Below are 18938 nucleotides of genomic sequence, written 5' to 3' on the forward strand. Positions count from 1 at the left end.
CTGGCAGTGTGATGGATGATACACAGGCACTTAGAAATTACTTATAACCTGCATTTGTCGCATATAAGTAATTCAAAATAAACTGTCCAAATAAAGTCTCCCAATCTAAATATATCATTTACCAAAGATTACGAATATCCATATTCGATTGAATATCCGGTTGGTGGAAATTAATCGGACGGTTGAAATTGGAAAAAAATAAAAAATAAAAAATTCAATGGTCCTATTTTAATAAACAAATGCCGAGGAAACTGGGGGGTTGGGATTTTTCCTTATTTTTCTAGCAACTTGATTTTGAGATCCACAACTTAACCGGGTTAATTTGAGTTAGTTATGCCACGTGTACAATTTCGGGATACATGCGTATCAAGCGCCATACCCCAGGAGTATCAAATAGCTAGGGAACTTTTGTTATACACATCGTCCAATCCATCATGACCATTAAAAAGTAGGATTCATCAGGACCGTCACTTTTTCCAGCTACCCGCTTTAAGGGCTTGATGTACGTTCATAACTATTGCAAAGGCTTGGATCTTACATGTGAGGTATATGTAAGATCAATCTACGCCGTCCAAATCATGGAACTCGTTATTAACGGACTGCTTGCCCACAATCATGCTGATTGGATAATCCTAGCCGTCCAATTGGTGCCATCAGATGGACAGGAAAAAAATGGTCCATGATACAATTTCTACGGACAAAATCAGAGGGTTAATCTCATTAAATTCGAATCACAAAATCAGATGGTTGATATTGTATTTCCAACCACAATTGGATCAGTGATTTGACTTCCATTTTCTGGATTGCTTACAATAATGTCATGAGCACCGTTGAGCTGTCAACAACATTTTAAATGGTGGTAACTGCCACTAGCTTCCACGATCTCGGCCAAGGGAAAATCCTTCATTATCGTACATTCCATTCCCATATAGGTTGCTCTATTGGGTCCACATACTAAAATGATCATCTGATCAGAACCGTCCATATCCTGGATCCTATGCCATATATGCCAGTGCCACCCAATCGAATTTAGGCGAAACGAAGGATTCAAACCGTTGCTGAGTATGCAGATAAATCCACAACGTTGAAACATAATCTCCAAAATTAAAGGTCAGGATCATTACCATAGTGTTATATTGAAACAAAGCTTATTTGTTGTACAACCCAACAAACGAACGGTTCTAATCATGGGACCATGTCGACAGGTGGGCCCAATAACAAACCGTAATAAAAGGGGTGTTTGATCACGTGTGGTATACGTCAAAGAAGGAACGCGGATTGCGTGCTGCCCCCTCTAGCTTGACCGACTCGGTCCTGGCAGGTGCTCTGTGGGGCCCACTGTGATGTATATGTTTTATCCACACCGTCTATATATTTTTCAAGATCATTTTATATCATGAGCCCAAAAATGAGCCAGACCGAAATTTAAATTGCACCACACAGGGGACTGAACCTCCACTATTAAAAACTTCTTAGGAACGGTCGAAGTTTCGATCAAACTGATATTTATGTTTTCCCTTCGTCCAGGTCTATGTGACCTAATGAACAGATTGGATGGGAAACAAACATCACGGTGGGCCCTAGGAAGGTTTCAACGTTGCACATTATTATCACCACTGCTTCCTATAGTGTGGTCCAATTAATCCTTCTATCTATCTCGTTTTTTTTTTAATAACGTAAAATAATCTATAAAAATATATGGACGGCGTAGATAAAACCCAAAAATCACGATGGGCCCCACATAGCCCCTGCATGGGCAGTATACAATCAGCCACCTTGTAAAAGAAAGGAGTAAAATCTGGCCTACCTAACAAAAGTAGAAAAGGAGTGTTTGGCCAGACCGGGGATAAAAGGGAGCTGCCAAGGATCGTAGGTAAGGAAATCTATTTCCTTAAAAAAAACAAAAAACTAGAAATCGTCCCTTCAGTCGAGAAAGAAGAAGAAGAAGAGATGGATTCAAGGTCGAAAACACCGATCTTAGATGCACCATTACAAGCCATGGGCTTTGAGTTCGACGAGTTCTCAGCTAAAAGGATCACAGGCCGACTCAAAGTTACTCCTATTTGCTGTCAGGTGAGTCCTATGCTCTTTCGGACTCTTTCTTTAGGTTACCTACTCTATAATCCTACAATATAAGATATGTTGAAACTCTGTCCATTTGATTTGGATTTTTTTTTTCAACGATCCAAACCGTTTATTTGATAGAGATTTATTTAGTTGGAGATACCCAAAAAGTGAAAAATAAAAATTAATAAATAATAAATTTAGATTGAATATTTCAGCCTTTTAATTATATAAAGGTTACAGTGATCGTTCATATCATCCAAAGCTAAAATTCAGAATTATCAAAGGATTAAATAATTCAATTGAGAGCTTTTATTTGTTTACCTATTTGAAATAAAATATATATAGAAAAAACTGTGGGCCCACTAAAATTCTATACAACTACTTGTAGATTTTATTTGCTTGCTTATACACGGTTGTGTATGTGGGCCCGCTATAATGCATATATGCCATTAAAAAAATCAGGCACATTCAATCATTGATAGGCCATGTTAACTATAAAAAAAACGTTCTAATTCATGTGATGGAGTATGTTATAGTTGGATTGGCATGATTTTCTTGTTCCATCATGATTCAATGAACTTAGCCCCTCCTAATGAACGGTTCAAACTACTACGCCATTTATTAGATAGATTACACCAATTCCGTGGACTAAAAAATAATATTGGTGGATTTTAAGACTCATCATCTTTGACTTGCTTGGCTCCAAGTTGAGTCGACTTGGTTGAGTCAGACCCAACTCACCCATATTAATTTCAATGCTGGCTCATGGTTATGAGCCTGATCAGACTCGATCGAGTCTGAGTCAACTCAGAAAAGTTGCATTTGACTCGTATGAGCTGGCAATCCGTGTCAGGTCAAACTTTAAGAGCTAAAAGGCGGTCAAAAAGTCAAAGGACCCAACCTTTAAAAGTCAATATACATGTGTGGCTGACTTGTTGATTGTATTTCCTTACTTTTTCGCATCTGTCATATTCAAAGTGCATCCTACCTGATGAATGGCCCGGATCTCTGGCACGTATGTCTAACACCTCACATGTGTGGCCACTCTTTGAATCACCACTGTTTGTGGTTTGTACAAGTGAGCACTGCTGTGAGGTGATTTCGACTGTTGATTTGATGGCCCACCGTTGGCCGAACATCTAGGCCATAATCCACCCTCTAATTCACATCAACGGTTGGGATCATCAAACAACTGGACCCCACTTTTGCAAACTAACGATCCGAGGTCTTGTTGGCATGGTGGGGTATTTGCCCTGTGATGAGTGATCACTAACCGCAGGTACCACAATTTGTGGTACGATACCATCTTTCCCACCCATACGCCACTTTTGTATGCCCACCATGACGATCAGATCAGCTTATCAGGTGGGCCACACTGCTTGAATGAACAGACAACCGTAGGTTTGATTCAACATACAGGTCAGCATACCTAATGGTCGGATCGTCCTGATTTTTGAGAAGGAAGATCTTCATGGTGGGGCCTATCATTTTCATGGTACTGATTTCCTAAATAGGTGGTAATTTATTTGTGACTAATCTAGTGGCCATGAATCGTGATCAGCCGTTCAAAGTCCTACATGGTGGGGTATCTGCCCTAGTGGCCGAGTCTCTAGCCAGCTTAGGAGCTATGGTGGCATCAGGCTTCAAGAGGGTAGCTGGGGTACAGCTCAGCATCAATCATCTCAGTCCGGCCAAACTTGGGGATGATGTCGTGGCAGAAGCACAGCCAATCAAAGTGGGCAGAACAATCCAGGTCCACCAATCTCATGCCCTTCTTTTTGTTCATGCATCTTTTTCTTTTCTTGGTCTACTTGAAGCCACTTGGGCCTTTGTGGCCCAGCTCAAGGTGGGCCACACAAGTTGGGCCTAGCTCTAACTCATAGGCCATAAAAAGAAGCCCAATACAAGTGGACCATTGGCACATGTTTTTAGACATTGATGGTCCACTACAACTAAAACCATTGTGGTAAGTGGGTCCCACCTTCTAATAATTTCTGAGGTGTTGTGAGCCAGAAAAATGACTTTCAGTCGGTGTTGGTCTGAAATGTTTAGAACAGTCTATGTGAACTCAAAATACAGATCCAGCCCAGACAATTTTGGGACTGAAATTCAGGCTAAGCAACTGTGACCTGTAGATAATATCAATGGCAACCATCAACCGGCTTGAAACCGAACTAAGCCCAGGCCATGATAGAAAGAGCTGTCTCAACCCCTTGATAGACCTGAATAAAGGCCCAGGCCCAATCCAAGGGCTGGGACCAGCCTCCCTGGCTTTGCTGGAAAACGTGTTTGAAACATGGTTCTAAAACTCGCTGACTCTACTCAAAACTCGAACAAGTCAACTCAACTCAACTCAGTAAAGCCTTGAGCCAAGTCATCAAGAAATTTGGCCACGGCTATGACTCGACCCTGACTCAGGAATACTCATCAAGACAACTCGCAGAACCGAGTCGATCGGTGAGTCAACCCAACTCACCATAACATTGAGTCGAGCTGAATAGAGTTTTGGATTTTCAAACTATGATTTGAAGAATCTGCGAGTGATTAGATACTCTAGCAGAGTGATACTTGATACACAGGAATTGTACAGATGAGATACACTAACTCAAATTAAAGCGGTTAAATTCCACAACCCATTATAGTACAAAGCTAGATTGGTCCTAAAATCTGATTCATGGATACTTTTTTGATGAAATATGGCCATGGGATATTTCCCATTTTTAAACCATCCAATAAATGCCCTGAATCCAATTGCCAGATAATCCAATAAGTATCTAAAATGCAATTGGAATTTACCAGCATGCACTTTCGAAGCAAGAAAAAAGGCCTGTGTATCAACCATCACACTCTACCAGAGTATCAAAGTTTTTCTATAAAGAATTTTGTATCCACTAATGTGCATCATCCAATTGAAAGTCCTAGTAAAAAGTTTACAATGAAAATTATTATTTTTATTTTTTCATATCTTCATAAGAGGAAATGGAAGAGATAGCATGTAACATACCTAGGACAATCACTCAGGTGGGGCCTACTATGAAAATGCCCTATCTAGATGGTCTTAACTGTCCACTTCTCGCACAAATATCTGGGTTCACTGCTAATTGCGTGGACTGTCATAATTTCTTAGACCCCTTTGTGATCTAGCCCATGAATGGCATTTATTTATGTTGATGATATCTTACTGATAGAAGCTTGTGGCCTTATTTATGTTGATGATATGATTATCTTATGATTATCTTACTGATAGAAGCTTGTGGCCTTGATAAGGTATGGGAAGTAAAGCTGTGGAAGGTTGATCCATCAGCAGCAGAGAATAGAGTGTTGATAGCCTCATCAAAGGTCACTCTTGTTTCTAACATGCCTGTACCCAACCACTCAAATGATGCTATGGAGATTTACAAGAAGCGTGCAAAGCTATGACTCATATGTATGCATTTTTTTTTTCCCGTATACATAGATGGACATGTCCATGTAAAATCACTAATTGCTATTTTTTTCCTTTTTTTTTTTTTTTTATCATCCATCAATATTCAAGTGATTCATGAAATCTACCATGCATCATTAAGTGACCCACATGTACCAATATTAACCTACAAGTACGTGGATATCGGCATCATGAATATGTCGAATGTACATGAGAGCCATGCACGCGCGCGCGCGCTTACACACACATTTATATATACACACGGAAACGCTCACCTGCGAACCATCCTACGTGATGTGGATCCAAAATCTGAACCGTTCATGTGAAGCAGCACCTCGTGAAACCCCCCGAGCCCAAGTTTTACTTTGATCTAAAACTTTGATGGCCCATGAAAAATGAAAACATTTTCCTCCCTTGATTTGCATTTCTCTTTGCTATGGCCCAAAAGAATTTTAGATCAGGGTGAAAATTTGTCACATGGGGTTTCATGGAATTCCACATCACATGGACCGTCCAGATTAGACACCCATGACACGTGTGCAAAGGTGCGCACATGCGTAGGTGCGCAGGGGAGCATGACTCTATATATATGTGTGTGTGTGTGTGGCTCTCATGTACATTCGACATATTAAAACTTATTAGTTTTTTTTTTGTAGGTTTATATATATATATATATATATATATATATATATATATATATATATATATATATATATATATATATATTTCTCCTTGTAAAGTTTGCTAACAGCGAATGGATTGTACATGTATTTAAAATAGCTTTTTCAAATGGAATTTCGCTAGTAATTAGATTAGCTTAAATATTCTTTACTTAATAAATAAGATAGAAAAGAAAAAATAATAATAATAATTTAATGATTATTTTTATGAGAACTAATGAAATATACATTTCAGTTCTAAGTTCTCCTAAGTGGGTGCAAGATTCAAGTGGACAACAATTAAGGAATGGTTGGATGAGGAGCCCATCGTTAAAGCCTTTTAAATTGTGTGTAGGGCCTGTCGCGTTTTTTCGCATATGCCATCTAATTCATTCAGAAAATTTACCCAGCAAGGATAAATGAACACCCAAATAATCAGGCCATTCCATGACTCTTTGATTTTTGGGAGCCAAAGAGAAAATAATGGAGTGCAAATGATGGATGAATTGGATGGCTTGCACCTAGGGGTGTACACCGAGTCGAGCTGGCCTCAGCTCGACTCAGCTTGGCCACTAGCTGATCTCAGTTCGAACTCGGCTTGGCTCGATCCTCAAGCTTGACTGGCCAACTCGGCTCTGTTCCATCAGCAACTCAGGCCAGTTCGAGCCAAAATCGAGCCTATGCGGCATTTTCACAAACACATGCAGTGCACTTTCAATTTCTCACTATATGTAAAACAGCAGCAGCTATTTACAAGTATTTCATCAAACACCTTGTTGGCAACATTAAAATCAAAGAAAAATGGTTTTTGTTTCATATGCATACCTTCCTTGCCACCCGTTGATACTTTGTTGAGTTATTTCATCAAACACTTGATGAGCAACATCAATGTCAAAGTAACCGAGTCATCAAATTAGTTCGATCTGAGTTCAATTCGAGTCAGGGTTTGATCCGAGAGGAGTCAAGCTCGGGCAAACTAGAACTCGGTTTGAAAGTTTTTTTGAGCTCAAAAAATCAGCCCAAACTCAACTTCGAACCAAGTCGAATCAAACTTTTTCTAGTCGAGCGAGCTAACCAAGCTAACTCGGTTCATACACACCCCTACTTGCACCGTTCACAGTTGGCTTGCATGCATCGACTGATGGTCCGAGGTGGATTGGGTGAAGACCCAACACCATCAATATTCCTAATGAAGAGATTGCATAAGGCATACCATGATGTATGTGTTTTATCTGTACTATTCATCCTTTTTTTCAAATTATTTTAGAATATGAGCTTAGAGCATAGCATATCCAAAGCTAAAGTGAACCATACTAGACGAAATGGTAACGTGTTTTTCTTTGCCCATATTTACGTGGCCTTATTAATAAGTTGGATGGCAAATAAATTTTAGCGTAAGACCTGAGATGTTATTATCCCCACTCTTTCATATGGATGGTCCACTTCAGTTTTGGATATGCTTTAATTCCAGTCCCATGTATTAAAATGAGCTGCAAAATTAGAGGTGGGCATTTTTGACCCGATCCGGTGGATCCGACCCGTTCCGAACCGAACCGACGGCCTGGATCGGGTAAGATCATTTAGATCCGACTAGTTTTCGGATCGAGATCGGATAGTGGTTAATCCGGACCGTTCCGATCCGAAAACCCGATCCGAATAGATCCGAACCGTTCTGATCCGGCCAGATCCGGAGTAAAAATCAATATTTTTACTTTTACTTATGGTGCGGTCCCCTTGAGCTTTGAATATTCATCAATTTTGGGTTCAACAGCTAAAATAATCTAAAAAAACAAATGGATAGCATGGATACACCACATGCATTGACGATAGGCCCCAACAGAGTTCACTCACATATGAGAATGAGTTACTTGCCCGGCACGTCAACAAGCGGGCAACAACTGGATACTGTGTATTACTTGCTTTGCACGTAAACACGGTAGGTTGTGGAAGTATGTATTAAAATGGCTTAACCAAGTTACTTGGGCCCCACCATGATGTATGTTTCGTATCCAACCTTCCATCCATTTGGAGAGATCATTTCAGGGCAATATCCAAAGAATGAATGAAATCCAAAGCTCCAGTGGACCCCAACATAGAAAGCTCTATGGACAGTGACGCCCACCATTAAAAACTTTTAAAGGCTACAAAAGTTTTAGATCAACCTGGTATTTGTGTTTTCCCTTATTTCTTTATTTTTCAACTTTTGAACAGGTTGGATTTCAAATAAACATTACGGTGGGCCTTAGGATAGTTTCAACGGTGGGAATCATTCTCCTCACTTTTTTCTGTGATGTGATCTACTACAGATTTTTATCTACATCATTATTTGGCTCATGCCCTAAAATGATATCTCAAAATTGATGGACGGTGTGGATGTAACACATACAGCGTAGTAGGGCCCACAGAACTTGATGACGTTACTTCATTAGCCTGCCCGATGGGACAACACATGCAGCAAGCGTTGATACAAATTTTTTATAGTCATGTGGGGCCCACCTTGATGGATATATATTATCTAAGCCGTTCACCCACTTTGACATATCAATTTAGGCGTTGAACAAAAAATTATGATACATTGAAGATTGAAGTGGACCACACCATATGAAATGATCCGAATGGTGTCTAACCTAATCCGACTCGGTTTCCCTCACCGAGTCAGACTCGGATCGGGTCAAATAAATCAAGCATCGGATCTGTCCGAGTCAAGTGACCTGGACTCGGTCTCGGATCGGATTGATTTCGGGTCAGCCTATTAGAATTTCGAATCTGACCGGGTTAGGCCGAATCCGGTCCGACTCGAACCAATGCCCAGCTCTATGCAAAATGGATTGGATTGACAAAGCGGCTAAAAGACGTCACGGTGGGCCCCACAGAATCCGATCACCAGTCGGTGGCCCCCCAATCTGCTTTTGAACTGTCCACATCCAACCCACGTGTTTTTCCATTGACCCACGTGTTTTAGGAACGCGGATAAGGTGAGGCAGGAATAACAGCTTCGTCGGTGAGATCCTGACATGGGGCCCACCTTGATGTATATGTTATATCCACACCGTCCATCCGTTTTGTGTGCCCATTTTTGTGGCCGATCGCAAAAATAAGTCAAAAAGTCATGATTGAACGGCCCCCATTAAAAATATCCTATGGCCCACTATAATATTTATTTGCCATTCAACCTTTTGATAAGATTACACAGAGAAAAACTCAAATAACAGCTTGATCCAAAACTTGTGTGGCCCTTAAGAATTTTTTTTAATGGTGGGAATTCAATCCCTACCCTGTGGCCAATTGAGTTTTGGATATACCTTATTTTTGGGATTATACACTTAAATGATAGGGAAAAACTGATGGACGGTGTGGATATACAACGAATACATTGAGGTGGGCCCCACGGTCAGGACCTCACCCAATTAGCTGTTACCTGTCTGAGTCTCACCTAAAACGCGTATCCCTTTTAGTTGCGTGGAGAAGAGGTTTGCTCGAATGCATCCGGGCGCATTACAACAAGATTCGTCGAGATTCTAGCCGTTTGATTTCGGTCCTTTTCAACGATGCAAACTGCTTGTTTGACAGGACTCCCGTTGGATGGGTACACTGGAGAAAAACTCTTGAATATTTCAAACCTTTGATTACGCAAATATTACATTGACCATTCATTTTCAAAGCAAAATAGCCAAATTATTAAAGGATTGAAAACAACCAACTGAGAGATTTTAATGTTGAATTTCCACCAAACAAAGTGAGATAGTCATACAAACGGTTTGGATCATTGGAAATGACCCAGAATCAAAGTTTAAGATTCAGATGTACCGTATTGCAACATGCTAGGATGTACTGGAGCAAACGTGGACGTGTGGAAGTACTCTTGATAGATGTTCTTGGTCAACGAAATTGCTTCTAAGAAGCCACATCAAGCAATGGAAGCAAAGTGTCAATTTTTATTTTTTTTTAAATGTATTTGAATTGAAAATGATGAAAACCAATGTGTGATATTGACTAATTCCATGCGACCATGATCTCCATTCACACATCCATGAAATTATAACCTCAAATTTCGAAAAAGGGCATGCCATTGGCCTTTCTAATAATAATAAATAACACGATGACAATGACATTAATATATACATTTGTCTTTCTTATAATAATAAAAAGAAATAATACGGGAAGGATGATGACGACATCGACGAAGATGATGACATCGATGACGACAACAACTATATGAAATTTAAGAAGGATATTTCATTTGAGCTGCACACAAAAGACGGTCTTTAGGGCCCACCATGTTGCTTGTATATTTCTCATGAATTTAATGTCCAAATTATTACATATTTATAATATGTATGAATTATCCTTTTATAATGGGAAGAGATGATTGGCGGACCAAAGTGCACTCAGAGTCCTCTCTCTTCTTTCCCTTCAATTACTTAAGATATCTCTTTTGAATTTTATATATATATATATATATATATATATATATATATATATATATATGGGAAATGGTAGTAATGCTGTGGGGGCCCCACGTGATGTGCGTCAAACATCTACCTCATCAGTCAGATGCACAATTTCATGGTGGGCCATGGGCTTAAAAATCAAGTTAATCCGGGACTTGGGTGGGCCACACCACATATACTAGTTGATAGGGGTTACCCTCCCATTAAAACCTTTATAATTATTTATTGGGTCCACTGAGATGTGGTTCACAAATCCAGCCCATCCATTGTATGTCCTACTTGGATGAGGGGGGTTATACCAAGTTTCAACCGCATTCGAAACTCAGGTCTGCCCTATATTTTATGCATGTCTTTACCAGGTTTTAGATTGTATGGCCCACCTGAGTTCGGCTAATTTTTGGGATATCCAATAACCTAAAGGGGACCCATCAAACGGACAGTATTGATGTTCAACACACATCATTGTGGGGCCCACATAGCTCGACCTCATGAAAAGTTCCCATGAGGTGGACCTCATCGTACCATTTCCTTACACACACACACTTGGAGGACATAAACCATCGCATCTTAGGTTGGGCTATAACCCAAGGGTGAGTCATTGGGTGACTTATAGCGCGCGTCAAACTAGATTGAGTTCAACCGAATCAAAGTCAATTTAGATTTAAATCTTACAAACATGGAAGAAAATAGAGGGAAAAAAAAAAACTCTCACCCATGAACTTTCTTGAATGGAATTGAGAAAATCCATTGTATGTCACCAATTCATTTAAATTAATAAAAATGGAAAATATTTTTCACAGATGTGGTAATTTGAAATGTTTGGATAGTTAAAATAGAAAGTTTTACAAAGCAATTATTATACTTTTTTAATTATTATTTTGATCCTACAACCTAAGAAATTAAGGTAACATTGTTGCATATATATAAGATCTTCATTTGTTATCCAAACAAGATTTCTACAATCCATATATGTTTCAATATTGCCTGAAAATATCATTTCTTATTATTACAAAAAAAAAATTTAATTTTTCCTTGGCATGCATACATCCAAATGTAACCGCAGAACAATCAGAAATCTAGCATTGAAGAAGGAAAGAAAGTTTTATTTATTATTATTATTATTATTTTTTAAATCTTCTAGCTTAAATCATGCCTTCCATAGTTCCACTGTCAACGGCGTAAAAAGAAAATGAGTGGCTAAAAAATTTGTTTTATTTGTCAATTTTATAAATCATGTTTCAATATCTTAGAAAATATATTAACCATCAGTTCTTAAGGCAAAAGATATAAGCATTATTTTCAAAGCTCATATCCTACACGCATACCATGTTGGGACATGGGCTTATGTGTGGATGGGCAAGGCTCTTCTTATTTCTCTTTTAATCCAAGTATATGTGTCTAACTATTCATACTAACAGTCAATACACATTGCATGGCATGCATTATATATCAAACCTAAAATGGTTGGTGGATTACAAGCAATAATGAATGCATGATCAAAGTCATAGATAAATTAATCATAGACTCGTGACCATTATGATTTAAACATGCCATGCCATCCGATTAGAATGACGATCTTACATTTATGAGAATGATCACATACTTTGAAACATATAGTAATTATCATATACATTCTAACTAGGTGGAGCCCACCATGATGTGTACCCACCTAGCCCTTCCATTGGGTGCACCCTTGCATGTTAGGCCTAGAGCCCAAATAACAGCCAAATTCATAACACATGTGGGCTACACCAAAGGGAACAATAGGAACATCGAGGAGGAAGGAGATACATAGTGTAAGAATTTCAGGTTTGAATGTAAACTCTAATGTGTTGTTTATATGCCATCCAACTAAATAATCAATTCGGCCCCAAAAGGACGAATGGACACACTGAAATTCAAGCCAATTTGAAATTTTGATAGAACATGTGCTTGGAGCATCATTATCGATGCATACATCACACCCTTGAAATTTGGAAATATGATGATATCAGAAGGGTATTCTTGTGTGCATAAGGGAATGGATAGTTATGGAGGGAAACATTTCTATATATATATATATATATATATATATATATATATATAATATATATATATATATATATATATATATATAAAAAAAATGATGGATTTTCTTAATGAAGTTTTAAGAAGTATTAAAAGAAACATGATTACAAACTTACAACTCTAAACCTTATGAGAGAACAAACATGCATAATAAGTTCTCGTTGCATAGGGTTCTTAAAATATGCACTACCTTACAAAAGTAACACGCTTAATATAAAAAAATGTTCATATAATAAATCAATCATGCAAAAGAAGTACCAAACACAAATATTACATCAAAAAGCTAAAAAAGAGGAAAAAATACTTCAATAAAACTTTAATAATTGATATTTTAATTAAAAATAATATTTTCTTTAGAAAATCAAGAAACCATCTCCAATCCATAGATTAGCCTGCAAGTAAGTTTTTTGAGACCCGACTTGCAGTTTAAACAGGTTAAGGTGGAAGTTTTTTGAATTTTCTCCAAAATTTTTTATTCCCCTCTAATTTCAATAAGGGAGCTTTAAATTCATGATTTTGCATATAAAATAAATATAATCATAATTTAGTAACTTATTTCTATTGAATTGCCACAAAAAATTTATATAAACACAAATAAAATCATAAAAATCTTACGAAACAAGTTCTAGCCTGTTTATGTTCTTCCATCACAAATTTTCCTCTAAAATTTTGATTTCTCTCCAGGGGTGTACATCATGTCAAACCGAGTCGAGCTAGCCTTAGACTCGGCTCGGCCACTAGTTGACCCCAACTTGAACTCAGCTCGACTTGGTCCTTGAGCCTGACTAGCCAGCTCAGCTCGATTCGGTTAACAGCTAGGGCCAGTTCGAGCCGATTTCGCATGTGCAACATTTTTACAAACATATGGACTGTACCTTCAAATTTTCGCTATATGTAAAACAACAACAATGATTTCACAAGTATTTTATTAAACACCTTCTAAGCAATATAAAAATCAAGAAAAAAAAAAAAAAAGGTATCTATTCCATATACATACCTTCCTTGCCACGAGCCACACTTCGTTGAGTCATTTCATAAAACACTTGGTGAGCAACATCAATATCAAAGTAACTGAGTCACCGAACTGGTTTAATCCGAGTTTGATTCGAGTTGAGTTCAATCTGAGTGGAGTCGAGCTAGAGTCAGCTCGAACTCATTTTCAAGCTCAACAAATCAACTCGACTTGGCTCAAACTCAACATCGAACCGAGTTGAATCCAGCTTTTTTAAGTCGAGTTGAGCGAGCTAACTGAGGTAGCTCAGTTCGCATACACGTCTATATCTCTCTAAACAACTCAAAAAAGGTTATTTAAATTCTATCATTAAAAAAATCATAAAAAAGGAGAGAATAAAATTTTGAGATAATTTCTTTTTTCATATCATTTTAGCTCTTCAAAAGCGCATCACACTACCTTAATATCATTAGTACCCATCACAATATATTTATGATATTGAGAAATATTTATAAAATAGGGAATTTGGTGAGGCCAGGGAAACAATGACTTTAGTGAGGCTGTGATTGTGACTGTGACTGTGGGTCTCACCTTAATGTATGTGTGTTATATATTCAGGATATCCATTCATTTTGCTAGCTCATTTAGAGAATGAAGCGTATACAAATCTTAGGCGGACCACACTACAAAAAATGGTGGTGATTGATTGTCCACCGTTAAAAACTTTCACAACAAAAGTTTTGGATCAAGTTGATTTTGTGTTTTCCCTTCATCAAATGCCTACGTGACTTCATCAAAACGATATATGGAAAACAAATACTATGACGGCCCTAAGAAGCTTTTAATGGTGGGCGTATAAGGTGGACCCACTGTAAAGATAAGGTGGGAGCAGATTAGGTGTTACCTACACCCAGATCCATAGCTCAAGTGGTAGACCGAGTGGATGATACCTAGCTTCAACACTGAGGTCTTGGCATCGATTGCCTAATGGGGGTGGCTAACAGTGAAGTGTGATCTGACAGTGGGTGTGCTATCAAGCTAACCAAAAAAAGAAAAAAAAAGAAAGGTGTGATATAATGTGGGGAACGCTCTTCCAAAATTATGCAGATCTAAATCTCAGGTGGAGCACACCGTGAGATGAGTGAACACCACCATTAAAAACTTCCTGGTGCCCACAATAAAGGTCACCGTAATGTTTTTTTGATTTTTTTTTCCATCCAACCCGTTGATAAAGTCAACTAAGAGTAGATTAAGGGAAAATAAAAAGATCAACTTGATTAAAAACTTTTATGGCCCACAAAAAGCTTTTAATGGTCATTTACCACTGTTTCCAGTGATGTGGTCAATTTGAGACTTGTATATGTTTGAGTTTTGGAATCACTTACTAAAATAACATGAGAAAAAGGATGGACGGCATAGATATACAAAATATTCATCAAGACGGCCCCACATAATAAGGATAACACCCACTGGGGTGAGACCCGGGTAACACCTGATCTGCTCCCAAATATAGCATGACGAGAGATCCGGAGGGACCCTTTGGTCGGTCATATCCCAACTTTGAACCTGCATCGATGTGAGTGTGCTTTTATTTCTACAATTGCCTTTTATTTTATTTTATTTTTAATCTTTTTTAGTTGCTGATGAAATGAATAGGACTAGTGCAAAGTCAGCCAGTTCATTGTGTTTATGGACGCTAATGAAAGCCTGGAGTTGGGCACGGAACGGAACGACCTGATTAGACTAACTCGGATGACTCATTCGGACAGTTGGACCAATCCAAACTAAATGTGTGAGTCGGTCCAAACCGAATAGGGTTCGCCTCATTCAAACTCAAACCAAGTTAGAGAGTCCAAGTTATCAGTAGCTCAACCCAAAACTTAATCTGTTAGACTCGACTCAATCTACAACCTTACTCAACTCAGGCTCAATCCATAACCCAACTCAACTCAAACTTGCATGCTGAAGGCCCGTGCGGAGACATCCGCCTTGACTATGCGAGCCGGGGATGCGGAAGCTCAGCTGTCGGATGCAGAGGCTCGACAATTGGAAGTGGAGGCTTGGCAATCATTTGTTGAGTCTCGGGCTGTTTTTGTAGAGGATCAGCTCAAGAAGGCAAAGGTTGCTCTTGAGACGGTCATGACAGAGAGGGACCGCATGGCCTCGCAATTGGAAGAGGCCAGGTTGGCCTTCAAGCAGGTCACTACAGAACGTGCCTCGGCTTACAAGAAGCTTCAAGAGCTCGCGGCGAGGAACAAGGTTGCTCTTGCGGCCGCGAAGGTTGAGGCGGTGGAACAGTATTTTTCATCTTCAGCCTATGAGGAGGATCGAGTCATTGTCTATCGACAAGGTTACGTAGAGTGCGTTAATTTAATGAAAGAGTCTTTCTCCCATCTATATCTATCCGGCTTCGATGAGGGCAAGTCAGGGTCTGATGGCAAGGTGACGGTAGACCCCGAGGCATACACTTATGACGTCTCTGCTACTGCTCCTGATGTGGCTCCATCAGCTCCTGATGTAGATCCATCAGCACTTTCTGGGTTAGCTCCTCGTGCGACGGGCGAGGCCGAGCCCTGAAGTTAGTGTGGTGGGGTACGCTTCTTTTCTTCTCCACACATCTACTTCAGGCACTTCAAGCACACCAAGCTTCGGGGCCAAGCGTGTCAACAGCGGCGAGCATCGTCCTTTATCGATGTCCGAGTGTTATTGATTGTTAATATGATACAATTATAAACACTAAACCAACAATGTAATACTTTTTACTGATCAGTAAATACATGTTTTTTGCTACTTATTTGCGCATTATACATTCTTTCTATGATTCTTCTAAGTGTTAAAAGATAACGAGCCGAGTATGGATTGCTCTTTGACCGGGCTAAGGATAGTATATCTTGAGATGCTTGGCATTCCAGGGATGAGACATGAGCTGTCCTATTAGGTCTTCCAGTCGGTAGGTTCCTGGCCGGATTGTGTTTGCGATTACGTAAGGGCCTTCCCAATTGGGTCCTAGTGTTCTCGCACCACTTTCCTTGGTATTTTAAAAACCTCCTCCTCCTCCTCCTCCTCTCTCTCTCTCTCTCTCTCTCTCTCTCTCTCTCTCTCTCTCTCTCTCTCTCTCTCTCTCTCCTCCCAAATAGTGTGAATAATTGTGAATGCCTTATAAAAATAAGAGTAGTTATTATAATTGGAGCAAGGAATACTGGACTCGTATCAGGTTAAGCATGTTGGACTCGGTACCAATTCGGGTTGAGTTCGAGTTAGGCATATTTCAAAACTAGATCAAGCTAGGTCATTTGTAACTCAACACAACTCGACTCGATGCCCAGCTCTAACAAGGCCTAGCTCAAGATCAGACCATATGTTCATCCATTCCGCCATCAAGTATCATGATGATGAATGAGTGAACCGGCCTGAAATTTCACGACCTGCCCATCACAGTGGATGCAGATTTCCTGCGAATGGCATTTCACGACCTGCCCTTCACAGCCCTTCACAGTGGACGCGGATTTCTTGCGAAAGCCTTTCGCAGGAAGTTCCTGCACTGGGATGCTGGGTGGGGTCCACCGTGATGCTTGTGATAAATCCATTCCGTCCATCCATTTTCCGAGATGATTTTAAGTCATTATACGAAAAATGATGTGGATTCAAAACTAAAGTGTGCTATATGAGAGGAAAAATTGAGGAAAGAGTTTTCTACCGTTGAAATCTTCCTAGGCTCCACTTTGGTTTTTTATATGACGTCCAAACTTTTATGGCCTTAAAAATGTTTCAACGGTGATGACTGAAGCACAACTGTTTCCTCTCGTGCTGTCCACTCGAGTTTTGTATCCATCCAATTTTCTGTAGAATGTCCTCAAATGATCTTGGAAAACGTATGGACGGAATGGATTTATCACAAACATCACTGTGGACCCACCCAGCATCCCAGCGCAGGAACTTCCTCCTAAAGGCTTTCGCAGGAAATGCCCGTCCCTTCACGGTGAGGCTCCACGTTTTGCACGGCTTAGATTTCCAAAACACATGACTTCCCCACACACGAGCTGATCATACGGCCGATAATCGATCTTGTAAATTGCAATGATTAGAGATGATTGTCGGTCGTAGAAACATTAAAAATAAAAAAATAAAAAATAAAAAATAAAAGAGAAGAAGGGAGAACTACCTACCTACCGACAGCTAGCTGCACGTGACTTCATGTGCCTCCCAACTCGCGTGTTGCACGTGAAGGACATCAGAACCATCCAAACCGTCCCGCGAAGATCAGACGGCACAATGATCTGGCTGGTCCACTCATCCAGCGTGCCACACATGCATGTTGAATTAAAACGTCTGCAGGAAACATCTAAACCATCCATCGTTTCAGCGCAGGTGGGCCCACTCAAGAGTAGTTATTTGGGTTGATTTTGACTCTTCAAAAGTATCCACTCATCCAAACCATTGATATTATTCGTACACTACCATTCATGTTTTGCAGTCTGTACAAGCGGGACAACAAATCACTGATCCAAACCGTTGATATTGTGGGAACCACCGTGGATGGCCCAGGTACCTAAATTCTTCCACGTGGAGAATTCCTAACCTTTCAATAAGTATCAAGAAAAAGGAACGTTAAATAGAAAATCAACAACGGTTGGCATTCAAGCCAAAAAAGGGCCAAACATTCTGCGGATATGATTTTAAAATATCAATGTTGCGGGGCATAATATCAACGGCCTAGATCACTGAAACCATCGGCCCACTTGTAAAAACTGAATTACAGGAACCTCATGTACGACCGGCGGCCGGAGCTGCATGCCACGCCGCCATCAATTGCTTTACGCCTGTGGAGGAAAATATTACCCTGTAAAGGGCAGGAGGCAGGTGCATCGCGGGAGCACTTACAAATAATGCCCCAGCGTCTGGGCCCATGTATGGGGTGATCGGAACCGTTCAAAAAGTCGTACGATCTCAACCATGAATAAACGGTAGATGTTTCGGGTGATCAGAACCGTTCAAGAAGTACGATCTGCACCATGAATAAACGGCGGACATATGGATCTCCCTAAAAACGTTCCTAACCTTCAGATAAATGAATACTTTAAAAAGAAAAATAACGCCATTTTATGACCGTCAATCAGATAGGCCTCAATCATATGTAGGGAAATGTAAACTTAAATGAGCCAAACCAACGGCCATCCATTGTTTTAAACGATATGTCCCACAGATAAATGGTCCAGGATGAATTTAGGCCGAGATCAGTGGCTTTATGGAGGTGTACATGGTCCCTGTAACGGGCCCACATCTTAAACGGTGCCGATCACCCGTACGTGTGCCTGATG

At 39.7% G+C, this 18938-nt stretch overlaps 1 protein-coding gene across 1 annotated transcript; it reads left to right on the plus strand.

Moving 5' to 3' along the window:
* The first annotated feature begins 1870 nt into the window (after window positions 1-1870).
* Window positions 1871-5546, plus strand: LOC131230821 (1,4-dihydroxy-2-naphthoyl-CoA thioesterase 1-like). The gene is made up of 3 exons (XM_058226824.1): window positions 1871-2073; window positions 3629-3820; window positions 5335-5546. Exons 1-3 carry the CDS (start codon window positions 1951-1953, stop codon window positions 5485-5487), a joined length of 468 nt encoding a protein of 155 aa, XP_058082807.1. The 5' UTR covers window positions 1871-1950; the 3' UTR covers window positions 5488-5546.
* Window positions 5547-18938: the final 13392 nt, after the last annotated feature.

The sequence above is a fragment of the Magnolia sinica genome, chromosome 17, assembly GCF_029962835.1.
Source record: "Magnolia sinica isolate HGM2019 chromosome 17, MsV1, whole genome shotgun sequence".
In the NCBI taxonomy this organism is placed as follows: Eukaryota; Viridiplantae; Streptophyta; class Magnoliopsida; order Magnoliales; family Magnoliaceae; genus Magnolia; species Magnolia sinica.

Bases quoted from the DNA above. Each gene is read 5' to 3' on its own strand.
- LOC131230821 (XM_058226824.1), top strand. From the start codon at position 1,951: ATGGATTCAAGGTCGAAAACACCGATCTTAGATGCACCATTACAAGCC. The intron at 2,074-3,628 runs GTGAGTCCTATG...AATCGTGATCAG, and splicing joins TTACTCCTATTTGCTGTCAG to CCGTTCAAAGTCCTACATGG. The intron at 3,821-5,334 runs GTCCACCAATCT...GGCCTTGATAAG, and splicing joins AAGTGGGCAGAACAATCCAG to GTATGGGAAGTAAAGCTGTG.